The sequence below is a fragment of the Labrus bergylta genome, chromosome 18 (genome assembly GCF_963930695.1).
Source record: "Labrus bergylta chromosome 18, fLabBer1.1, whole genome shotgun sequence".
Lineage (NCBI taxonomy): Eukaryota > Metazoa > Chordata > Actinopteri > Labriformes > Labridae > Labrus > Labrus bergylta.
Window position 1 is genome coordinate 7,929,353 of NC_089212.1, and position 26,439 is coordinate 7,955,791.

The window sequence follows — 26,439 nt, forward strand, 5'->3', positions numbered from 1 at the left end:
TCAGATTTTGGTTGAAATTGTCTTTAGGTCCTGACAGAAATTAATAACTCAGGTTCTCTGAAAAAGGGAACAAAGAAAATCTGTCATCTGTATCAGTTGTAAGCCTGTAAAAACTTCAACCAATGTCTGCTACGAGGTACCAATCTGATGAACCAATCACGCGCCTCCCTGTCTCCCTGCTCGCTCTCTACCTCTCGCGTTCACTAGCTCACACTCAAAGCGTGTCACCGATGACAGAGTTTATACTGAGAGTTTACTTACCGCTGAATGAGACATGAGACGACGTAGTTTCTACACAATGCAAGAGATGAGCTGAGGTCCACTTCTGGAGCATCACAAAACACACAAGAAAAAAGAAAACACAACGACGTTAACTTGAGCGCAACCAGTGATTCAGACTTAGCCTCTACTATCAGAGAATATTTTGTCACGATTTGGGCAACACGTCATGATATTTTCGATCATCCTCCTGCTCCGCTTCCTCCATTAACTTATCTCTGCCTGGAGCTGCTGTTGCTGTTGTGCTTTGCACTTCAGGGCCACCGTAGGAATACCATTATTTTTGATGTAAAAATAATCAGAGAATGCTTTATTGAAAAGTATTTGGCAGATATGAATATTTTTTTGGTATATTTCCTTAATATGAGTGACATTTTGCTGTGCTATTTTTTTTATTAAATCACTGAGTAAACACTTATTTTAAGGTTCTATACACACAGCTATATTATTATTACGACTATTATTGTTGTTTTTATTACTATTTAGACACTGTGCAGGAGTTTGATTGCAACTTTTGACAATTCAAAATTTTAAAAACTGCCCAATGTTGGATGCCTAGAATTCCTTTTTTATACTTGGGTGGTATCGAAATCGTTTAATTATAACTAGTACGATATCGGAGTATCATGACAACCCCAGTTTAAAGTTGAACCAACATTTGAAGAGAGAGAGAGAAAGAGAGAGAGGGAGAGAGAGAGAGAGAGGCTGAATGGAAAGGTAGAGCGACATAGACTCAGAGTGTAGAGAGAGAGAGAGAGATAGTCGCCATTACTGCCTGGCAGTGCTGCTGAGGGGAGGGAGCGGAGAGACGCAGGTTTCGGCTTACAGCGCATACCACACTAACGAGAGCAAAATACAGTGAAATACTGTCGACCCGGCCGTCTGGAACTACAGGGGACTACACCTTCAACTAAAGTCAACTTCGGATTTTGTCGGAGGGCACCTTTGAGCGCTGATTTTGGATTGTAAAAGGAGTTTTTTTGCCTTGTAATGTGGGAATGCTTTCTCCTCTTTTCCGTGGTATGTGGATCTGGGAGCGACCATGTTAATAGGTGGGTAGGGGAATGTATCTGGACTGGGATTTGGGACTTCTTTAGCTAGCACTCTGTTCTGCGGGCGGACACTTGCCCCACGATAGCGCTATCACGGGTTAAAGGGAACTGACACGGTAATGTGAATGTTGGCTGCTAGAATAACCCGGGTTGAGCTTTTATAACGCATCCAGCGTTAGCCTGGTTGCGCTGTTGCTAACGCTAGCGAGCTAACTATCCTCACCCTCTTGGCATGCGATGCTAAAATACTAGCTAGTGTTAGCTCATCGGGATTGGAAAGGTGGGTTCTTTTCTCTCCCCTGCTTTTATCAGGGCAAAGACAAGCCAAGCCGGGCCGGGTTTGGTTTCCTTCCCCCCAGGAGGAGCTATAACCCGCCGTATCAAATCCTGTGGTTACGAGTATTAGCTCCGGAGAGTTGACGCATTAACGTTAACGTGTTGGTTTAATTTCAACATCAAACAAACTCGTATCGTTAACTCCAATAAGTCTCTCATTACCCGGATGTTCCCCCTTTTTTCTTAGGGTTCGGAATTTAACGTGACACCCCCCTTTTCCAGTTGCTTTTAATAAAACGTAACAGGGAGAAAATCTTAAAAATCACTTTGGATAGAAATGAAAAACCCTCCCACCTTTACGACTGTACCGAGTTCAGAGGGTCTGTATTAATAGTGCAACGTTGATATCTCTTTAATATTTTCTAGCTTCGTGTTGAAGTTATGGACTCCCTGTTTTTAACATGAGTGTCCTGCTAATCGCTAACACTAGCATTGGGGATGGATGGAGGGTCTGATTAATCAAATGTTCCCACATTAACAGCCCCCAGCCCCCCCAGAAAAAATCAAAGCTATGATAACAAGTTGTGGTTTGTCTCAAGCAGCTTAATAACTTTTGTTTATTCTGTGTCTGGCAGTCTGTGTGTTGTCCTGCTGCTGCAGCTCTGCATGCCATTTACATTGACTCGGACTGCTGCAGCTCCCTTTGCCCTTTACCCACTCTGTGTTTAAAGGGATAGTCCGGCTTTTATCTCAAGAGCATCCTCCTGCCTCTGGGCAGTCCTGCAAGTGTCCTACAGAAATGAACATGTCTGAATCCTTACGTCCTGTCATTAGTTTGCATGCATGTGGCTTTGAATAGTCAGAAAAATAAGTTCATGATTTGGAGATTTGTCTGAAAGCTCCCCAACGTCAACAACAATGAAACAACAATGAAAGCCTGAAGAAACTATTATAAATCCCCGTTTCCACAGAGAGGTCAGGTTTCGTTCAGCACAGTTTGGTCGGGTAAACCAAATCGATGATTGAATATTGAAAAGTACCCATGCTTTAAAACATGACAAGACAGTCGGAGAGGAATGAATCCCTTCAAAGTTTGCAAGCAAACTACTTCTCACAGTCTAAAATGCACAAATGTGTCTGCAGCAAACCAATAAATAACCCAATATTTGCTGCCCAGGACTTCTGTTGGTGTTGCTATGGTAACATAATGGCTATCGATATCGTTTGATTTTTAGTAGGAACGTATCAAAGTTTACATTTCTGACATTGTGACAACCCGAACCCTGACTCGATTTCATGTTGAGCTTCACATGGCTGACGAGAGTGATGACCTCTTGAGGTCAAACGCTGTGTTTGAGTTTGAATATTGCATATTGATTTTGGGCTCACTGTAATTTGTTCGGTGTTATGAGGCGGTTTCTTTCCAATCTGTCCTTGAAGAGGGACATTGATTTGTATTTTACCCTTTATTTGACGCTTCTGTGATGTTTAAAACTTGTGAACAAACAGAAGATTTAATTAATGATGTTTGAAATGGAGCAGAGGAAAACATGGATGCAGCAATTATGAGAACATAATTAATGTTTACATGTACAAAAGCTGAAGGTACAATCGAACTTGAATCATTCCGATGACAAGTCTAATCACAGATGTCTCCGAGATAATACGTAATTAACGTATCTCAGTAAATCAACATGATCTTAATCTTTGTAGGCGTGTTTCCTCAGCTATTTAGTTTAGTTTGAAACTGAGTTTTTGACCAGATAAATTTGATTTATTTAGACATTTCCATCAGCTTTTGTAATTGAGGTAGCAAATGTAAGATGAGGGAATCTATTTTAGTAACCATGGTGGTTGTTCCTTAAAGGTTTCCTTTCCTTTTCTTGTGAATGTGTTAAGAGGGTTTAACTTGTACTTTCATGCCTGTTTGACGAGCTGACTCACCTTCATACCAGTTTGATTGATATCAGTATTGTTATGGGCAGGCATGTCAGGAGAGCTTTAGCTGAATCTGCTTCTGCTAAGACAAGTAGAGATGTTTATTAGTATTGGCATATGCTAATATGATGGGAGGCATTCAATATCAATATCAGTCTGAAACTACCACCTTAGGGTTTTGGTACAACAAGCCCAGTTCTGAGTAATGGCCTCGTTGATCGTGTCAGCCTCCAAACTGAAGCCTTAAAAACTCCGACTTCCACCGGAGTTTCTCCTCCAGCTCCTCGTATTTATTCTGCAGAAAGTCAGAGTGAGCTGATGTGAGAACACAGCAGGATATAATCAGGAGAATTCACCTGGAGCGAGTGGGAGGGGGTGGTGACGTTTATTCCCTGTGATCGCTGCACGACCATAAACTGTCTGCACGCCACCTCTACCATCTCTGTGCTCTAATGAACGTGTGAACAAACGGATCATGAGGAATTCATTGGAAGTCCTCCTGGAATTCTCTAGAAATTTTCAGGAGTGCATGTGTAGGAACGGCTTCATACTTACATCATCAACACACCTGGAAAGGAAAGTAAGACACGCTCAGCTTCAGGTCTGGACTCGACACTGGAAGGAACGTCACTCTGCAACATCTTCACACATTAAAAATCAGATTTATGTGTGTTTAGAAAAGTCTAAAAGATCAACAACTTTTAAAATATTGTAACCTTTCATCGGAGGGTTTTTATAGGAAACTATTTTCCAAGAAGAAGCGTCAGCCCGGTGCGTTTGACAAGTTACTAGAGTTTAATATGATGAGCCTTGTTCACACTTTGCGCAAAACTCCTGACGTTTTCGGGGTACAGCTTCATGCATGAACGCAAACAGCTGAATGTTTCTCTCCGACTTCCACCGGAGTTTCTCCTCCAGCCTCCTCGTATTTATTCTGCAGAAAGTCAGAGTGAGCTGATGTGAGAACACAACAGGATATAATCAGGAGAATTCACCTGGAGCGAGTGGGAGGGGGTGGTGACGTTTATTCCCTGTGATCGCTGCACGACCATAGACTGTCTGCACGCCACCTCTACCATCTCCATGCTCTAATGAACCTGCTGCTGCATGTTTCCTGTTCTCCAGTATGTTCTTCTCCACTCTTTAGATCAGATTGAGATTCTCTTCAACTACATGTAGCATTGATTGAAAGACAAATATTGTCTTCACAGCATCCTAGCGGACAGTGTTGCTTCGTCGGCCACTTCCACATCGTTCTTTTTTTCGTCATGTCTTGCCTCAGGAGACCCCCCCCCCCCCCCCTCCTTTGACAGTGACAGCCTCCTGCTGTGAGGCGCACGTGTGAACAAACGGATCATGAGGAATTCATTGGAAGTCCTCCTGGAATTCTCTAGAAATTTTCAGGAGTGCATGTGTAGGAACGGCTTCATACTTACATCATCAACACACCTGGAAAGGAAACTAAGACACGCTCAGCTTCAGGTCTGGACTCGACACTGGAAGGAACGTCACTCTGCAACATCTTCACACATTAAAAATCAGATTTATGTGTGTTTAGAAAAGTCTAAAAGATCAACAACTTTTAAAATATTGTAACCTTTCATCGGAGGGTTTTTATAGGAAACTATTTTCCAAGAAGAAGCGTCAGCCCGGTGCGTTTGACAAGTTACTAGAGTTTAATATGATGGAGCATTATTAACTGGATGCTAAAAAACGTTTAAAGCAATTTCAGAGTGAATCAAAAATATACTTTTCTTAGCTGTAAAAACACATCAACAGGAAGTCTAGCTGGAGCTACAGTTTAAAGCATTTATAACTTATAATTTATAGTAGCTATTGTTTGGTTGTATTGCCTTGAGTCATAGCTCTTCTGACAGCTCATATAGTGAACTTTGTGCACTATTAAAAGCTTTTGGTCCTGTCTTAAAATGTAATGAACAAGTGCTGAACACCTTGAGGAGCTTTTTAACACTGCTGCTCTCTCTGGGGTGTCACACGAAGGGCAGGCGAGTCCGTCCTCTCTGTACATGTGACAACATTTACCTTGCCCAGAGTACGTTTGTAAACCTGTGCTGACATTTTCTACTTGGACCAGCAACAAAAGTCTCTCAATTTTAAAATGGCTGCACTCTCCAGGGCAACCAGGTGGGTTTCCTCTGAAGAATGCCTCAATGCTATCAGCTGGCCTAATGTAACTCTTCTAGATGAGTAGCTATAAAGATGGCCGTGACAGGTAATGGTGGGCAGTGTCCGCCCTGAGTTCCTGTGAAGTGGGGGGAGTGAACTGCCACAGCCCTGGCTGCGTCTTCATGATTTACTCAAAGAGGAGAGATGAAAAGATGTGATGTTTGGGGGGTCCGTTTCTCTCCGACCAAAGAGCTCAGGCGTTGCTTATTTGAAGGCAGTTTGGATTTTGCTCACAGGTTTTGATTCATCTCTTCCTGTGGGAGGAGAGTTGTCTGTTCTCTGGATCAGATTTGCTTTTGGGGAAACATAATGAGCCTGTGGCACCTCGTTTGCAGCTGACGGGCCGCTCTCCTCATTTAGAGCTTTGCTTTGTGATTTGGACTGGAAAGAAAAACAGAATCAAGTATGTATTTATTTTACCTTAAAAATCCTTTAACAGGTCCGCCATTATTGGCAGTGTGTTCTGCTGTGTTTGAGGGCTTAACAGCATTTAGTCATCTCTAAAACCAGCCTGCCAAGTGATACCTTAATCCCCCTGCAGCCTCACAGTGAATACACTTATCATGATGCACAAGGCCACTTTTAGCTATTAGTGCAGCACAAATGCAGTTTGGGTTGTAGTGCTGGCTGACTGCAGTAATAGGAACACAGCTCAGGCTTCATCAAGGTGTTTACAGCCAATTGTCTGCAACGCTACCATCCCTCTCTCCATATATAAACATCACAAGTAATGAGAGTTAAATCAGCCCTGCATGTCCAAGGATTGTCATGATTTCAGAATTTTAAACTTCTATATGATGCTTGTTAAACTGATTCACATGGCAACAAAGAAAGAAGTCCTACGATACCAATGTTGGGTGATTTATTGTGTTTCTTTTAGCAATCTCCTGCACGCTTTCCAAATTGCACAAATACATGAATGTTCCCAATGTTTTTTTTGTGCAATGAAGACTGCGTTCTCTTGCTTTTGCTCACGACAGAAGATCTGAAGTCTTTTAATGTTTGGGTATTTTTTGATACTATCCGCCATTGCATCGTTTTAAAGCGTGGTATTGAAGAGTATGGAAATTGTTGACAGCAGAGGTGACGGGAATTTGGATTTTAGAGAATAATCTTAACAAACCTGTTGTTGATGGAAGTCAAAGGGGAACGTAGGGCTTTAATTTGTCATTAGTTTGTCAATCAACAGGGAATTAAAAGATTTCACTTGTACTTCGTTGTTTTAGTCTTTTGCCAAGTACAGATTACAAATGTTCCTAGTTGCAGTGTCTTTTGAGCCCATTTAGCACGTTTTATTATCATACATTTAATCAAATGTAATATGAAGGATTGTTTGTTGCTGTTGGTCAGACGAAGGCAGTGATTTACGACCTTCACTTAGCCAATAAGATGTCTGAATTAATTAACAACACCAACATAACAATCAGTGAGCCATTGAGCAGTAAGTGGAGGAGCTGATAGCTCTGTCATCGAGGCATGAATCTCTTTGTTTGCAGGCGTTTGCACCGCCCCTAAATGTATGTGCACATGTGCTTTATAAGCTCAGATATGTCTCTCTGTCTGCCTTCCACAGTCAGGTGCGGCTCAAATAGCAGCACGGAGGCCATTGTTGAGGGGGATTGGCTCGATTTGTAAACCTGACAGACCTGCTGGTTTGTTTGCCCTCTGACATCATTTAATCATCAGGGTGTGTTTGAAGGACAAGGAGCTCCTGGCCCAAACCTTAGATCAGCTGACTTCACATTTAAGGCACACTTCCTCGTGGTAATTCAGCAAAGTGATCCTAGTTTACTCGCCATTTATGCACAAGAGTGTGTTTCTCTATGAAATGTAGGGTGTTGCTGTGGGTTGTGTAGTTTTAGTTATTGATCAATAATTGATTAAGCATTCAAACCGGGATTAAAAACCACAACACGATCGGTGAGTTTATGGGTTTATTTTTCTCTCCAGCCCTGATTATATCAACATGTCTGCAGATATTTAAAAAAAAAACAAAAAAAAACACAACACAGTAAAGCTTTTTAGGAGCCTGAAACTGAACTTTAGGAGATACCATCATCCCTGTTTGACTCTGCAAGAGAACTGGAACAGAACTAGAAGACTCGCTGCTTTCTTAAAGTCTCTGTTGTGGAAAATGTTGCTTTCCTTGTGAGACTGAAAAATCCAAAGTTATGTATTATATATATATATATATAAGACTGTGTGATATGCCAATACCAGTTTACACTTCAATTTCTATTAACTATCTATTCGTTTACATGTTATAGTGATAATGCTGCTGTAACTAGCCCCCACTCTGCAAACTGTCGGCTACTTGGTTTCTTTTAACTGTGCAGAGTGGACTGTAAACCAGCAAAAGGCTGTGTTTGTTGCTGTGAGCATGTCCGATATACTTGCTCCTTTAACCTGAGGAAAGATTGTTGTAAATTCTGGCAGGTCCTAGTTGGTGAATTGAACACATTAATTTGGCCTAGTTTGGATCCATTGCTGTCTGAAAGCCTTGATTAACAAGCTTTATATCGTGGTTATTGTTTTAAATAGTATTTGACGTTATAAATTTAATTGTATTCAGTGAGACACATCCATTTATTGTCTGTTTTGGAAAGATGAATACAATTCCACAATCATTGTTTACTTCTTCAGGGAGCCGTACAGTAGATCTGTTATGATATCTTTGCTTTCACAAAACAGCCACACAGGTGACATCATCACCTTGGCCTCTATAAACAGTGAGGGGAAACCTCATTGCTTCGACTCAGTGAACCGAATTCCTGCTCTGGTGCAGTTTCTCAGGCTCAGCATGCCTCCATGCTGCAGCTAGCAGTTCCAGCTCACGCAGGCAAATTCACTGGCTGATTGCCATCGCACTGTAAAACACAACAATGACTGCAATTCTCTCGGCAGCTATCAGCCTCTAGTTGAGTCATGGACGGGTTCATGCTGATTTGACTGTTGCAATCCCGGATGATACAGAAAGGCTCAGTCAATCAGATGCATTTATCATTTATTTTTCACACATTATTAGTCTCTACAAGCTCTAATATCGGAATCGTTAAACATTTCATTTCCTCTGGTTGTTAATGTTGAATACACAAAGGGAAAGCAGCAAAACAAATCCTCTCACAAAAACTCAAGACCAGTTAATATATTAGGAGAATGGCATGCAAAATAATCAGGATTATATGTTTAGCCCTAATCATGTAGCCGTAAGATGCACCAACAGTGATAACAAATCTGTGAACTGATTTATTTTCTCTGTTTTATTCTCACAGCGAAGCAAATCATTTCTAGGTCAGTGGCTGTCAAAGGGCTCGAGTTGCATGCCATTTTTATCCTGCCTCGGCACAAATTGGTTGAAAGCACTTATTTTTCTCTGTGAGGGGAGAAGTGACATTGCCGAGCATGATCTATGATTGAATTACTCTCCCTCTCGCTTACATAACTTGTACTACCATACTTGTGTTTTTGTCATTTTTAAATACCATTTTGATATTGCAGTTAAAAAAATGAGTTGATTCTGCAAAAATAATGTCTTCATATTTTTATTGTGTATACAATTATAATTGTGTTTTAAGACAGTCACAATGTTTCTAGTACATAGAGGTCAAATCAAAACCTCTTTAGTAGGTTTTTAACTATTTATGGGGGATAATTTTGCCCTGCACATCAGTGATAATGTTTACCTGTGGCTTATTGTCTGACTTTGTGTAATGCCAGATCAACATGTTTGAATTATTGTTTGAAGTCACTACACTGCTTGGTGTGAGTGACGAAATGCTAGAGGGATAGAAACAGAAACAAAACATGAATCTTGTTTCTCGTGATTAGAAGACTGAAGTTTTCCGAGGATGATTGAACGCTAATTTGTATTTGTTTGTTTGGCCTTTATCAACACCTAATTGTAAACTCTGTGTCTCGCAGGTAGCTGATAAAAGGAGAAGCCGGCTGTTCTATCCCAGCCAGAAGAGGACACAGGATAGAAACTGAAAGAGCAACTGAGAGTTGGAGTGGGACACATCACTACCAGCAAAGAAATCAGGATGAAAGTTCCTCTGTACCACTGACAAGCAGAACTGGAATGATCTCTTGACCCTTTTCCTGGAAGTGACCAAGTTAGCGATGAGAGGCGGGATATAATGGCCAAAAACAAGGATGCACGGCCCCCGACATTCGCTGTCAGTGTGGTCGGCCTCTCGGGGACGGAGAAAGAGAAGGGAAATTGTGGCGTAGGCAAGTCCTGCCTATGTAACAGATATGTGCGTCCTGATGCGGATGGTTATTACACAGAGCACACCTCAGTGCTGAGCACAATAGACTTTGGGGGACGTGTGGTAAACAATGACCACTTCCTTTACTGGGGGGATGTGTCCCATAGAGGGGACGATGGGCTGGACTGTAAAATCCAAGTCATCGAACAAACAGAGTTCATTGATGACCAGACGTTCCTTCCGCATCGGAGTACAAATTTGCAGCCCTACACCAAAAGGGCAGCAGCTACTAAGCTCCAGTCGGCAGAGAAGCTGATGTACATCTGCACCGATCAGCTGGGCCTGGAGCAGGACTTTGACCAGAAACAGATGCCTGATGGGAAGCTGAACATTGATGGGTTTTTGCTGTGCATCGATGTTAGCAAAGGTTGTAATAGGAAGTTTGATGACCAAATGAAGTTCATCAACAGTCTCTACTCCCAAATAGTTAAGACGAAGAAGCCTATTGTTGTTGCTGCCACAAAATGTGATGAGTGTGTAGACCAGCACCTGAGGGACCTGCAGGCTTTTGTTGCCAGCAAGAAAAACCTGTTGCTAATTGAGACGTCAGCACGCTCCAATGTCAATGCAGAGCTCTGCTTCAATGCCCTCATCCAGCAGTTGGATAAAACGAGGGGGAAGCCAAAAACTGTGCCATACCTGGAGGCCTATAAAATCCAACGGCAGCTTGTTGCCTCGGTGTCGGATAGATTTGAAAAATTGATGGTTCACTCGGTGAGAGATTACCACACCACATGGAAAGGTGTTGTCAACAATATGAAAGGCCAACCAGACTACGATGACTTCATCACCTTGGAGGGCTCCAGGAAAGCACGTAACATGTTCACAAAGCACATAAGTCAATTGAAGCAGGAGCACATCAAGAGGAGAAGGGAGGAGTACCTGACAACACTCCCCAAAACCCTTAACAACCTCCTCAATAACCTGGAGGAGGTGGAACCCCTCTCATGGCCTGAGGCGCAGAGTGTCATACGGAACCGACCAGATTTTCAGCTCTGGTTTGTGATTCTGGAACAAACACCATGGGATGAGACTGACCACATTGACATCAGTGACCGCAGGATACCCTTTGACATCCTCGATACACCTGATGGCGAGAGAATTTACCACAACCACGTCCAGCACCTGCTGTCCCAAAAGAGACGGGGGGAGATGAAAGAGAGGTTCAAGAAGACGCTGGAGAGGGTTCATTTTATCAGTGCGGGGCAGCCTTGGGAGGAAGTCATGTGCTTTGTCATGGAGGACGAGGCCTACAAGTACATCACAGAATCAGATAGGAGGGATGTTTATTGTAGACACCAGCAGGAAATAGTTGAAAGGGCCAAAGAGGATTTTCAGGAAATGCTTTTTGAGCATGCCGAGCTGTTCTATGACTTGGACCTGAATGCCACCCCCAGCTGCGACAAGATGAGCGAAATCCACTGTGTGCTAAATGAGGAACCCAGATACAGGGCGCTGCAGAAACTTGCCCCAGATAGAGAATCACTCCTCCTCAAACACATTGGATTTGTTTACCATCCTACAAAGGAGACATGCCTGAGTGGGCAGAACTGTGTGGATATGAAAGTGGAGCAGGTTTTAGCCAACAGGCTGGTACAGCTTGACCACGGACGCTCTAATCTCTATTATAACAGTGCCAACATTGATAAGATCAACCTCTGCCTCCTGGGAAGGGAGGGTCTCTCACAGGAACTAGCCAATGAGATCCGAGCTCAGTCCACAGATGACGAGTACACCCTGGATGGTAAAATATATGAACTGGAGCTTCTTCCTGTGGATGTCAACTCTACACTCCTCTTCAGCCATACCTGGGTCAACAGTTTTAAGCCACATGGCTGCTTTTGTGTGTTTAATTCCATAGAGTCCCTCAACTGTATTGGAGACTGCATAGGCAGGATCAGAGCAGAGATAGCACAGAGTAGGAGAGATAGGTTTGCTCAGCCACTACCCTTCATTCTTATCCTGGCTAATCAAAGGGACAGTGTTTGCAAAAACATACCCATCCTGAGGCACCAGGGCCAACAGCTGGCAAACAAGCTGCAATGTACCTTTGTCGACATCCCCTCCGGAGCCTTTCCACGTAAATTCACTGAGTTTCAGATAAAGCAAGGTCTTCGAGCAGTGCTGGAGGGGCTAAAGCATAACTTTGATGTTTTGGCCCCATTGCCCTCTATCAAAGACATGTCAGAGACGGACCTTAGGATAGTCATGTGTGCCATGTGCTGGGATCCTTTCAGCGTTGATCTCATCCTCTCGCCTTTCCTGGACTCACATTGCTGTAGTGCAGGGCAGCCAGGTCAGAGCAACACATTGATACTGGACAAGATCATCGGGGACAGCAGGAGGAGGATCCAGGTTACTGTCCTCTCCTATCACACTGCTATCGGTGTTCGCAAAGATGAACTGGTGCATGGCTACATTTTAGTGTATTCTGCCAAACGCAAAGCCTCTATGGCGACCCTGCGGGCGTTCCTGGCTGAAGTCCAGGATGTTATCCCTGTCCAGATGGTAGCAATCACAGACAGCCAGGCAGACTTCTTTGAGAATGATGCCATTAAGGAGTTAATGACTGAGGGGGAGCACATTGCCACAGAGATTGCTGCAAAATTTACTGCACTCTACTCACTTTCTCAGTATCATCGGCAGACAGAGGTGTTCACACCGTTCTTCAATGAGGTGCTTGAGAAAAAGCAGGGTATTGAGAGTTCCTTCTTGTTCGACAGCTCATCACGGGAGTGCACTACTGGTGCCAGTGAAGACGTCTTCCCCACGTCCCCACATAGCCATTCCCCAGCCTACAACACCTACTACCCTGAGTCTGATGATGATAATGAGGCTCCCCCACCTTACAGTCCAATTGGTGATGATGTTCAGCTTCTCCCCACACCCAGTGAGCGGGCCAAGTACCGGATCGACCTGGAGGGCAACGAATACCCAGTTCACAGTACACCAATTGGAGACCATGAACGCAACCACAAAGTGCCTCCACCTGTCCGCCCAAAACCAGTGCTACCCAAACCCAATGTCAAAAAGCTTGACCCCAACCTGCTCAAAACCATTGAGGCTGGCATGCGGAGCAACCGTAGGATGCAGAGAGGCCCAATGACACACAGCGAGGACGTGGAGGCGTCAGACAACTATGCAGACCCAGTGGACACTTTGCTAAGGTCCAGGGGCTTTCACAACGACGACATATATGCTGTTCCTGATGACGCACACAGCCGTCTGGTCAAAATAAGAAACTCCTTTGGTGGGTTACATGGCCTTCATGGAGGTGGAGAGGAAGAGAATGGTTTTGACAGGAAGTCTCAGGCTGGACGGCGGCCATCAAAATACAAACATCGTTCTAAAATCCTGTTCAGCAAGACAAAGGCCTACCAAAGACGGTTCCACTCTGACAGCGATGGTGAGGAGTCTGGCCATGCTACGCAGAAAAAGAAAAAGGGAAGAGCCCATCGGGGCAGTGAAGAGGACCCCCTGCTGTCCCCAGCAGACCCTTGGAAGGGTGGGATCGATAACCCTGCCATCACATCGGATCCAGAACAGGAGGACAAGAAGATGAAGAAAAAGAAGACGCCCAAGACACCAAAGGAACCCAAGAAGGTGAGTCTTAAACAGAGTTTTAATGCCAGGCCTCTTTTATAAACTGCTCTTAGGAAAGCAGATGGTTCAAATGTGCTATATAGAGCCAGGGAAGAAAAGTAGAGAAGTGAGACAGCATAGATATACTTGTCACCAAGACTCTGAGCAAGAGCTTTCTTGTGTCTTTTTGAAGAGAGACTGAAAGAGTCTTCAGTGCATTGAATATGAGTATGAAACCAGAAAGATTGTGCAAAGTAGAGTTTGAGCCAAATAGTGGGGGCTAAGGTGTGAGATAACATCTTTGTAAGAGGTGCAAAACTCAAGCTGAGAATGAACTCATTTGATAATTAACTTATTGTCCCAACTGCTAAAATGGTTTATGAGCCTCCCCACCTTCGTAGCCTCGGAAAATCAATACAAAGCTTGATAAAATATGCACTGCTGAAAACAATAGGGCTCTGTCAGTATAATCTCAGAACAGGTGCTGCAGCTGTGATAAGGTTCCTCCTTATCCTTTAAAATGCCTTTCTTAAAACTTTTCTGAGACTTAAAGTATTTATATGCAAGCTCACGAGTCAGCCCCTGACATACGCGCCAAGAAAAGTCCTTGCACTTTCTGTAGACAAAAAAAAAAAATAAATGCAGAGGCACAAATAAAAAGGCTTTGCAGCTGAAAGTACACAGTCATTTCATTTACACACATCCACCACCAATACATTCACTATAAAGATATTTAGATAAAGTCTTAAATGGCACAATGAACTACCTTCAGTTTTTAAAGTCAGTGCTTGCTGCTCAAAATGAAAGACGTTTCCCTTTTCTTAATCTGACTTTGTGAAAAGAAAAAACAAACTTGATTGAGTAAAATAAATACTGATACATTTATTGGAAACATTTCCCTTGGATAATAATGTTTGTAGAACTGCATAGTAGAATTATGTTGGCAGAGCTGCTGTTTAGCATATTGTGCACTAACACATGCAAGATGGCACTCAGGCACGCATCAGATAGGAGTGTGCAAATCAGTATAGAAACAGCCGCCAGTGCTACATGGGCGTTATGAATGCAGGGCATTGTTGGAACATTCAAACTGTGTTTGATGAAAAGAGAGGGGAGTGAAAGGTGAACTGCAAGGTACAAAATGGAAGGTGTTTAGTCGCTGTCCTGTCCAATTAGAGAGGAGCCCGAGCCGCTGTAGGCATGACAACACTTTGGAGGAGCAGAGGAGTGTGGGAAATCAAAGCCACCTCAGAACCTCGTTACTCGTCCCAGCTTCTGTCTTGTGTAACTGTTGTTGTCTTATACTTGTTCCTGTCTTCCTCCACATGGACTTCTCTCTGGTTTCTCCCTCTCTTTCCCTTCATCCCACTAACTTTCTTTCTGATCTATTTCCCGATTGTCCTCCTCCTCCTCCTCCCCCTCCTTCATCTCTGATATGCTTTGCTTTCTATTCATCCTCCCTCCTTCTCCTTCTCTGCTCTCCCTCGTGTCTTTTTCTCAACTCTCTCTTCTTTCATTCCTTTCTCCTCTCTTGTCCAACTCCTCGTGCTCTTTGTTTTCCCTTTGAAACATTTTTCCTTCCATCATTGTTTATCTCCTCTTAATCCACCTCCTCTTTGAGTTTACTAATTCTTCTTTTCTTTCTTTTTTAACTTCCCTTTTTTCCATTGCCTGTTTCCTCATTTTTTCCTCCTTTCTTCCTCTGCCTTTTGTTTTAAATCACTTATTGTCTGCTGATCTTTTTTCTTTTTCCTCCTTCATATTCTCCTATTTTCCTTCTTACTAATATTTTCTATATCACTCACTCTCTTTTATATCACTCTTTGCTCCTTGGTTCCTAATATTTCATCTCATCCCCCCGTACAGCCAAGATCTTCCAAACCACCCAAGCCTCTGTATCCCCCAACCCGAAGAACCTGGGAGAGCAACTACTTTGGCGTTCCCCTTCAGAACCTGGTGACCCTGGATCGACCAATCCCACTCTTCATCGAGAAATGCGTGGACTACATCGAGCGCACGGGTGAGTCAGGCGTTTCATCACTTTCTCTCTCTTTCTCTGTCTCCAATCCCACTCTAGTTTGTTGTTTTTTTGTTCCTTTTATTCGGTCCTGCTGGTGCATTCAGGTGCGGCCAGCGTCTCTGGTATTTTGTTACTCCTACAAGGAGAAGGTGGTTTGTTTTTGCATGCATACGCTTTGAGGTTATCTGGTGTGAAAATGCCTCTCGTGTTCTTCCAAATTAGTAATTGAACAAGTGAGGGAAGAAGGGAGGGATGGGGGGAGGAGTTGATATTTCGGTGGTTGGAGGAAGGATCCTTCATTGCTTTGCTCTGATGTCACCTGTCTAACATGTTTTGTCTGGTCTGTCAGCCTGCAGCAGGCCAGCACTCAATACCAGTCGATCTCAATTCAATGAGCTCTATTGGGTTGGTATTTGATGTGTGGCCAAAGAGCTACTGGAATGATTACAGAATAAGATGGGAAAAGATTACAGAGATCAGAGAACAGATTGAGGGACAGCGGTAGAGAGATTAACACAGGTAGGCATCTGACATTAATCGATTCTACTCAAGAAAGAAGAATAGAAAATGAGATGGTTCCTTTAAAAACATATAATAGGTTTAGGAGTCCCTGGTGACTGACTAGTATCTAAAGATGAATCAACCTCCTGTGGCAATGGCAATTATATCTTGGTTTCCATTATAGATAATCAGATTTTGTAACCCGGGCTGTAAGATAAGTGTTATCTTATATCCTGGCATAAGATTTCCTCTTTGGTGTTCTGGTCATTGTTAACAGCCTGACAAGAAACTGGCACATGAGAAGTGGGAGTTAATAGAGGACATCAAAGAGCACATTTTTATCTGCTCTCATATGAATATCTATCAGAGAGACTTTATGAAAAAGCCAAATTAGCAGTATGTGCACTGAGAGCGATAGGTTCATGGATTGCCAGTTCTTCTCTTTATGATTTATTTTTGGGCTTTTTGCCTTTCATTGGATAGGAAAGTGGACAGAGTAGGAGACTCCTCCAAGTGGCAGGCCGGATTCCAACCCAGTCTGCCTGCTTGGAGGACTGAAGTCTCTGTACATGGATCGCGACCTAACCTCTAACCCATCTGCGCCCCTCCATCTGCATGTGTTGCTCCCTACATTGACTGTTTTAGTTTGGAAATGAAAAGATTTGGGAGCAGAAACTGTTTTCCCCTAGTTTACTACAATCGAAATGGTTGATTAATGAAGGTCAGTGGTTGTATTAGGAGAGAAAAAAGCTCTTTATTCTAGATTTAAAATGGTTTAAAACAAGATGTGTGGCCTGCTTAGACTTCTTCAGCTCCAACAGATGCATGCTGGGTATTTGTCTGGCTTCCTACCCAGCTGTCGTAGAGAAAGCCTCCCTCAAAGTCTGAGATTCCTCAGTGAAGACATGGATCAGTCTGATGGATATTTATACACCATAGAGCCCACACTTTGTCCAAAGCGTGTCTGCACATTTTTGTTTCCTTCATGAATGGCTGTGGTGGGATTTAAACCCACAACCAGTGTCAAGTTTCTCACAGCTCTAAAATAACCATACAAGCCATAAACAGCTAAGACCTTCCCTCTAACCCAAACTGTTTCCCTCTGACCGCTGAAATGAATATTTAAACACACTTCAACTTGAATGAGCTTGTTGCATAATGTATTTACTCATGGACCAGTGCTCTTTTCCACATTAAGAGCCTCGGAATGAGCTCCAAGAAGCAAAAGTGTCTCTTCAAGACCTCAGAGTAACTTTCCCCCGGGTCAAATGCTTTAAATATCTGATGACGTGACGTTTCCTGTCGGGTTTCTGTGTGTTCAGAGGGGATGACACTAACTCATGAACTCATCATTTTAGTCAACATTTACATTAGGGATGTGCACGTTAAATTGAAAATAAAATTAAACATTGGAACCCTTGTTAGACGGCACCAAGATTATTAGCAAGTTAAATGCATTACTATATTTTTACAAGTCGGCCCTCAATGTTGGTCAAATATGTCTAAAGCAGCTTCCCTCCATGAGCAGGGGGTGGCTGTAGCTGTGGCTAATGGACGTTCTCTTCTGGCTCTACTACCCAGATGTAAACAAGCACAGTAAACGGATAGCATCTCACAGGAGCATCTGGAAAATGGAGATAAAAATGTATGTAGGCTGTGTCAGATTAACCTTGCATGTCGACTGGCACAATGGGCAACAACATTATGCACTGGCTTTTGGACGTTAACCTGCAATGAGGACCAAAGGCTAGCAGTGCTAGTGTTGCTAACATTAGCTACGCTCAGCAAACTAAATTACATTGCTTACCTGCAGACTATTTGATAAATCGAGCTAAATTTGAACAGTTTTCTGAGTGTTTTTTAACCTGTAGACTATTGTCAGTTAGTCTGAATTTAAATTAGCCATCAATCAACTTTATAATTAGTCATGTCAGAACATCTGACTGGTTTTGTGTTTTGTGAAGTTAGAGAATGACTTATTGGTATACCGGTGTTGTTTTGAGGACTGTTAATTTGTAACGGTGCCCAAAGTGACTAAATGTATGTAGGAACGTCTTACCATCACAGTCTATTTTTCTCTTCTTGTTTGTCCTCAGTCTGACGCCATTTGTGCAGGAAATATATAAGCTTTAAGTTAAAAGAATGTCCTTCTGTCTTCCCACCAGTGTTTGTAGCAGTGATCATTTCTGTTTTCAAGGTAGCGTTTCTTCCTCTCTTTGAGCTCTTTCTGTTTTGGGGCTGTTAATTCCTGTCCTGAAAATCCCTTCTGAATATGTTTTGATATTCAGCTGGATCTACATGATCCTGTTCGTGGCTGCCAACCAAATTTCGGATTAATGCAAGCACTCTGTGTGTGGATGTGTGTACAGAAGCCTGCCAGCTGACAGAACCGTATTGGAGATTTCATGGCAATGCCGTGAAACTAAAGTCCAGACGGTCTGTTTGGTGGATTTAACAGCTTTTTTCTCTCCTGGAATATAATTCCTCACCGTACAGAGAGAACATCTTGGTGCTTTTTAAAAAAAAAGCCTGCTGTTGTATAATGTGTTTCATATTCAGGCAATTTTAAGAGCTTTTACAGCGGGGTGAGGTCATTCAGGTTGTTTCTGAGAGGAGGTTGCGATCGTCTTTACATGGAGCTTGGTTGCCTCATCAATCTGCCTGTTTAACATTATATAGTTTGAGTTTAGAGGGTGGGGTCGCTTTGTGAATGCAGAGAGTTGTGAGTGATTGTGGGTGTTGGTTTTAATATCTTGGTGGTTAGAAAGACCCTCCTTCAGTGTAAGAAACGTTAGGCAGAGACTCTCCTGTCTGCAGAGATCCACCCTCCTTATGTCTACTAAAATAAGATACTGAGTCTCCAACGACTGCAGACCTCTGACCTCTGAGCAGGGCAGCAGGACACAGGATGTCCCAAAGGGAATCATTAAAATGTCCCTTTAATATTATGTTATTGTTGTGTTCCCCTCAGTCACCAGACCCCTGTCACATTAATTGCCGGGGGAAAGTGAGGTGTTAAAGAACTCCTCCCTTGTATGGTGACCCATTTTAATAGAGTGGCTTCACTGGCAAATTACTCACAGAGAAGGATTTGATTTATGCTCGTTGTCAGTGGATGTGAAGTGCCCAAAGAAGAAAGTAAGGCTACATCCACACTTTCAAAATGTTTGGGTAAATTGAAGAACTTGGCTGCATTTCTGCCTTAAGCTTCCAGATCACTGGATGAGTTTGAGCTGCTATACCTTTAAAGAGGTTGCTGACCTTGTTATCGTAGAAAGCTCTTGGGCTGCATTTTAGTGTGGCCAGGTAGCAACTAGAGGAGGCAGCAACAAAATCGTACTGACTCCTGTGATACGATTATCAAGTCTCTGGTGCCAAATATTGATACTTCAATAAATAAAAATAGAGTGCTGCAACACATTTTCCTGCCAATTTGGCTCCACAGGGTGCAGCTCATAAACGAGGGTTATATGAATGGAAGTTAATTGGCTAAAGAAGAAGTTCAAAGAAGGATAGAGTTTAAAAGGCATTGCAAAGAAATTAAAAAGATGGAGCTCGATAAGACTTGAAACTGACACCAAACCTTTTAAGGGTCATTCTGTGGTGTTCACTTAATCAGACCTTGCGATGTACAGATGTGTAATTATCTTGCAATATTTATGTTATTGCAGAATCGCTTTATTGTGACATCATCATTGTGAATGAATGCAATGAATCTCGTATCACGTTGTGTCAGGAGTTACCCTGGGATTATCCCATCTCTGATAGAAACCGAGACATTTGCAGACAAAGATCCATTGGCTTGATAAGATGAAATACTCGTTATTTTTCACTGTTCAGGGAATTTGATTTTTTCATCAGACTCCTATCTTGTGCTCTTTGTCCTGGGAAAAACAACGACCTCTGAACATGAGGCGTGCAAACTAACCTCTCGTCCACTGATGCCCCAGCAGCGAGGGTCTTTCATTTTACACAGCGGACGTCACCTTGGGCCCTTGGATTTTGGGATTGGTATTATTTTTTTATGGCCATTACTCAATTCAATCAACTGATTATCTAGAAAGTCAGAAATGATAATTGTTGTTTTGAGTTCAATACCCTGATTTCCCATCTTTTAAGAAAAGTGTTCAAAATGAACGAGCCAAATCCACTGAAGAGACTTCCTTTCTGCTCAAACTGTAACTTCTTCTTCTGATTAATTTATGTCAATCTGTTAATATATTAGTCATCCAGTTTTTAACTCACCACACTACACCTATCCATCCATCCATTGTCTATACTGCTTAACCCACTACATTTAAATATAAACTCAATGAATCCAAAATGAAACAAACCTTATCTGCAGCGCCAGTATGGGCACAGTTGTGTTTTTGTGGTTGCAGCACTGAGGCCAGACTGCTGGTGTGTTTGGTTTAACCACATGTAATAAGCTGCCGTCTGCGAGGCAGAGAGGCAGAGAGGTGATGATGGCTGTTTGTGGTGCCTCTGGTTTCCGTTCAGAGAGTGTGAGAGGAAAAACTGTGATTTTTCTGCACGTGTGAGACGGGAGTGTGGCTGCAAATGTGACTCAAAGTGTGAAGATGTGAAGCTGTGATTGTGTGTGTGACCTTTATTTGTGTAAGTGATAAGATTCTGTCTGCTCCTTTCAGCAGATTCTCAGACTATTCAGTGGTTTTGATGGTGGAAACTCAGGATGCCTTCTGCAGGCTTTTTTAAAGGCAGGGTTGTTCATTGTTGATAACTAGCATGATTTTGAAAGTAGCATTCCCTCAGTGCTCCGTCTGCACCCACCCCCCCTCCCCTCTGTGCTCTTTCAAAAGCCACGCCCATCACTTACATGCACGAGCGCCGTTGCTCCAGAAGCAGACCTCAGCTCATGCTTTGAGTTTGGGCTAGTGCATGCAAGGGGTAGAGAGCGAGCAGGGAAGTTGTGATTGGTTCATCAAATTAGTACCTCATGGCAGACATTGGTCAAAGTTTTTACAGGCTTACAACTGCTATGGATTTTCTTTTTATTCCTTTTTCAGAGAAAATAAGTTATTAATTTCTGTCAGGACCTAAAGACAATTTCAACCAACATCTTAAAAAGTGGATCTGGAGAAAATCACCAACCCTGTTTTTTAATGATTGTCTGAGATGTCGTGACATTTGTTTTCAGTGTGCAGCGTCAGAGAGTTTAAAGATAGTCTTAAGATGAAATGTTCACATCCTTTGTTTCCTTTAGGAAGAGATCTGCTTGTTATCAGTTTTAGTGTGTTCCCGTTCCCGACCTGTCAACACGTTCTAATTATAGACAAGTTACAGTCTTCCTGCAGGTTTGTGGATATTTAGAAATATAAACCAAAGCCTTCCCCGATACTATATAAAGAATTGGTGCTCTGAAAAACACTCATGAAATCAGAAGTTTAAAAAAATGGAGTGTCTGAATCATTCAGTGTCTGATCTGTGTCAAGAGGAGAAGCCAAGGATTCTTCAGGGGGAGATTTATTGTCTTGAAGTGGCAAATGTAGACATCAAAATGTGTTTGTCTGAATAATCGTCTGAACTCAGAAAATGGCTCCTTACAGAGTCGTAACGTCTCAGCTGTTCCTGTTAGATGGATGCTCTATCCACAGATATCACATTATTTATTTTAGTGACTCCTCAGATTCAAAAGTATTTTCTGAATGTCAGCGTACTATATAATACTCAATAAATAGATGCTTAGGCTTTAAATGACTGGCCAAAGAGACTAACAAGCTTCTAGACAGTTTATCGCAGCCTTCCTGAACTGTGACACTAAAAGAGACTTGTAGGATGTGGATGGTTGTCATACCTTTGTGTATATTTAGGGCCACAGACTAACCTTTTTTAAGAAATTGGTGCCATTGTGCCATATTAAACGTTGAACCCTGGGATTTGTTGTCCGGTATTTGGACACAGGAATGTGAAAATTGGCCCTTACAGACTCTGAAGGATTACAAATGATCTTCCTTTGGAATTTAATTGAAGCTGAAAAGAAGTTGGAGTCCAAATCAGGTTAAGGAAGAGAAAAAACAATATTGCTTGACAGGGCTGAAAAACTTCGGGTGTCTCACAATTCGATTAGATTTGATTCAGAATCTATTTCCGATTCAAAACGATTCTGGATTCAAAACCTATTTTTGAATTAGTACCCACTTCAGGATCTACTCCAGTCATCTGTGAGACTGTCTGCATTTCTTGCTGCTCTATTTAACTGTGTTAAAGAGCTAGTGTTAGCACTTAGCAGGGAGGGACTGATAAGCCAAAAAGAAATATTTTTGGAAGTTATGAATCTATTTAAAATCTCATAAAATAAGAATCTTGATTTTTTTTTACATAAATCAAGTTTTTTTCCCACCTCTATCACTTGATATGCAGAAGATGTTAGACCTTTTTTTATTCTCTGCACGATTCCTTTCATGTCACCTAAAGCAGGAAACCTCTCTGTCTTCTTCTGTTGCTGTGCATTATCGAGAGTGTGTGTGTGTGTGTGTGTGTGTGTGTGTGTGTGTGTGTGTGTGTGGCCTTTCCAGCACACTGAGAGGTCCTGAACTGACATTTCTCCAAAATGAAGCAGTCAGGGGATCATGCTTTCAGACCGCCGTGGTATTACCCAACTGTACGAGGTCGGGCACAAATCTCTACTCTGTATTTTCTGCATTAAGCTCGGTGTTATCCGGAACGGCGCCCAGAGAGGTCAACTGCAGGAAAAAAAAAAAACTTCAATTTGACTGGAATCTGATATTAAGGAGGCGAAGGGGTCGGAGTCGCAGAGACCTGATAATACTCCTGAGAGAGGAGTGATGTGGAATAAAAGATGAAAGCTTAGGGGAGGGAAAGACGGAGGTGAAAGTTTTTTTTTTTTTGTAAAAAAGTAGAGATTGAACAGTGAAGTGAAGAGACAGTGACACAATCTCCTTTCTGCCCACGCACTCGGTGTAAGAAGTGAACTCCCACAGACGTTCAGAGAGCAGCAGTTGTATCTTTTAGAAAAATTAATGTTTCAGTGAGGGAAGGGCGTGTTTGGTCTCAAATGACAAAATGTTGCATTGTCGGGGCGCAATGGTTAGGGCGCGCGTCCCATGTGTTGAGACTCTCGTCTCGAGCGGTAGGCCCGGGTTCTCTTCCACCCGTGGCCCCTTTCTGCATGTCATTCCCCGCTCTCTCTCCCTGGTTTCCGACTCTGTCCACTGTCCTCTCTCTGCATTAAAGGCACAAAAAGCCCCCAAAAAAAAAATCTTAAAAAAAATAAAAAAATGTCACATTGTCAAATCATCCTGCAGGGAGACAAAGGGGCGTCCTGCTTGTTCTCACTTCAGAGCTGGAGAACAAATTCAGTCCTCGTGTTTTTCACAGAGAGTTTTGGTCTCTTGTTCAGACTATAAACTCTGATGATAATGGATGTTTTCTTTTGCATTGAATAGATTTCACCATGAGATAATTTTATTAACGCAGAGCACACAAGTGAATAATTAACTCAGTGCTCTCTGATTACATTTTGAATATGCCCAACATGCTGCCTTTCAGCTGCACAGAGCAGTCATAAGTTACCTCTGTATTAAACAACGTCTGTGGCTCTCATCAGATAGAAACCACTTATTCTTTTGTCTTGAAAAAGTAGGCTAAAGAATATGCAAAGCAGTGAAACTGAGGCACCAACTCGCTCGTTTTTATTCCCCCCAAAGTGATCACTGCTCACCAGAAAACGCTGACATTTTGGTATTTAAAATGGCTAAAGCAGACACGCCCCGGGCTCCAGTCTGCACCGGTTCAGGCTGCATATATTTAGATCTTGTACCAGTGAACCCTGCTTCAATCGCACATTTGTTATCACGTCCGGTGAATGAAGTATCGAGTGTAACCATCCTGCTCCACTCTCTGTGGTACCCCTGGCAGTCTCTGAAACTTCTTTTTTTTTTTTTTTTTGCAACTTCTGGGCCTGAAGCCAAAAAAAGTGAAAGGCACAATAGGGTCGGTTTTTGTCAGGTCTGCTTACATAAAAGCTCTCAGAAAAGCAGTTCAGCTTTGGAGAATAAAAAAACCAAAACCTTTTGACGGGCCAGAGTCTTTGAGATGACAAGGAGACAGCTGCGACCGCGTGAGCGAGGCCACACAGCTCTCTGCCACCGAACTCGATTAGAGAAGTTTTATTAAATGTTTCCTGCTCTCCAGAGACATCAAATAGTGTTTGGTACGAAAGACAAGAGAGAGAGAGAGGCAGAGCGGCAGAGAAGTGATTAAATGGCTTTTTGATGTTGATGCATTTGGAAGTCCCATTGGTTGTTATCTTTCCCAGCACTTAGTTTAATGTGAGGAGGGGTGGAGGAGGGCGGAGAGCCGCTCCGTTCTCCGCTTTTCAAAAGAAAACCTCTATTGGCTATTTGACTGAATGAAAACACATCTCGAAGTTCGCTCGTGGAAGAGAGCGCCTTTTCTTTCTTTTTTTTAAAAAAAAACAATCTGAGATGTAGTTTCATGTGGGTTTATGTAATGAAGCCTTTTTTTTTAAACTTTCTAATTCCCTCGCTCTTCTGGTTGCGTAATCGCACAACTGGGCTCCAAAAAACATTTCATAATTGTAACCATTCAGAGCTTTTCTTGGACTCTCTTTGTGATCAACAGATTAAATATGAATGTGACAAAACAAGTCCCCAATGAAAGACACGAAGCACATACAAACAAGAAAGAAAATATTGTCTTAGATTATTAATTTTATTTTTTCATGAGTTAATTGCTCATATTCTATGTTTTTCGTACACTTCTGTTTTAACATTTTTTGCTGGATGTTTGTCGCTTTATAATGACGTACTTCTGTGGCCTGTGCACCCTAATGAAGGCTCTGATGAGACTTCATCACGTCTGTCCGCCACACATTTTTACCTTCCCCTGAAGCCATGAATTAATAACAGCTTTTGAACTTTTGTAACTGAACAGAGCGCCTTGGATCAGAGCCTGACGATTCATCAGTCAGCCGATAATATCGGCCGATATTGGCATACCCAGTGACTATCTGTGTGGTCTAATTTTCTCACAGATATGCGCCGATATGACTTTCGTTACTCACCAGTCAAACAGAATTTCATTCAAGTTTAGTTGTATTAAACTATCAGTTCTCTGTCACCAGCAGAGGGCGCTATACGGATTACATCCGTACAATCATCACTCTCCAAAGTGGTGACACACGTACATAGGTAGTTATTTCCAGTTGAATGACCGTCTTGTCTTCATTAAGTGTTTCAGAACTGCAATTGAGGGAGCAACACAAAAAATTTGAATGATCTTAGATCTAGGAAAGATTTAGGATTTTTTTTTTCATTTTCATTTTTTCATTCCCAAATATCGATATCAGTACATGACCCAAAAATCCCATACGGGTCGGGCTCTACCTTGGATATGTTTCTTTGTGTTTGTCTACTTTACTCCTAAGAGCTTCTGTTTGATTGAGGACCCACGCAGCGCTCCTAACCTTTGATGTCGTGTAATATCGCTGCATATCGGAGATAAAAGGAGCCGATACTGATAATCACTTGATGTTCTGATATCGGACGACAGTATCGACTGGCTGATCAATCACTCGGGCTCTTCTTGTAACTAATCAAATTATATCTTTAGCAAACATACTGTGCAAAGTCACAGGAGGCTGCTGCATGAGCTGTTGGATGTGCAGTAAAAATACTGTCATGTGGCCGACTGCACAAAAGAAGTGATTTTGGGTTTAAATGGAAAGGACTCAGCGATTAGCTTGGATGTGTCTTCTCTGCCGCCTGTGATTTTGTTTTTCACATAGATCTCTTCAGCCTATTGAAAAGGTTGAAACGCTGCCAGGTTTTGTTGTGGTCCAGCTGGTTTCGTTGTGAAAGAGGTGGGGAAACCCCTGCAGACTGTTTTTAAACTTTCACTCTGATCTCTGCTGGAGAATTATTCAGCAGCAGTGTCAACCCGGCTTCATACAAAGCCGATTATTGCCTATTTTCAGCCGGCTTTGAAGTCAGATCTCTGCTCCTGAATATTAGTGGAACAGAAGGATTGTTGTTGGAGTGAATGGGTTTGTTTTGAAGCAATCTTTGTTACATCTTTTAGTATTTTCTACTCCTTCTGTAGACCTAGAGGCTGAAAAAAGAGGTTAAAAAACAGAACTGACAAGAACTGAGGGATATTTTGAATGTGCTGTGTTCTTCCAGTCGTCGCTGTCAGACGCTCTCTGCACTTCTCTTTATCATCTCTCTGCTTCCTGCTCTGAGCGCTCCAGTAGAAGAGAGAGAAATCAGCCAAAGTGAGAGTTCAAGTTGAACATTGATCGGCGGCTGGCGTGCCTCCCAATCTGTACACTTCC

General features: G+C 42.5%; 1 protein-coding gene across 2 annotated transcripts in view; it reads left to right on the forward strand.

Moving 5' to 3' along the window:
* The first annotated feature begins 1,066 nt into the window (after positions 1-1,066).
* arhgap5 (Rho GTPase activating protein 5) overlaps positions 1,067-26,439 on the forward strand; it is a 54,123-nt gene continuing 28,750 nt past the window's right edge. Inside the window, exons 1-3 of one of the 2 annotated variants that reach the window (XM_020652722.3) lie at positions 1,067-1,331; positions 9,654-13,603; positions 15,449-15,602. In XM_020652722.3, coding sequence (XP_020508378.2) covers positions 9,869-13,603; positions 15,449-15,602 — 3,889 coding nt within the window. In that variant the 5' untranslated portion in view covers positions 1,067-1,331; positions 9,654-9,868. The remainder of the gene's footprint in view (positions 1,332-9,653; positions 13,604-15,448; positions 15,603-26,439) is intronic. The other variant, XM_065966229.1, reaches the window with a different exon arrangement.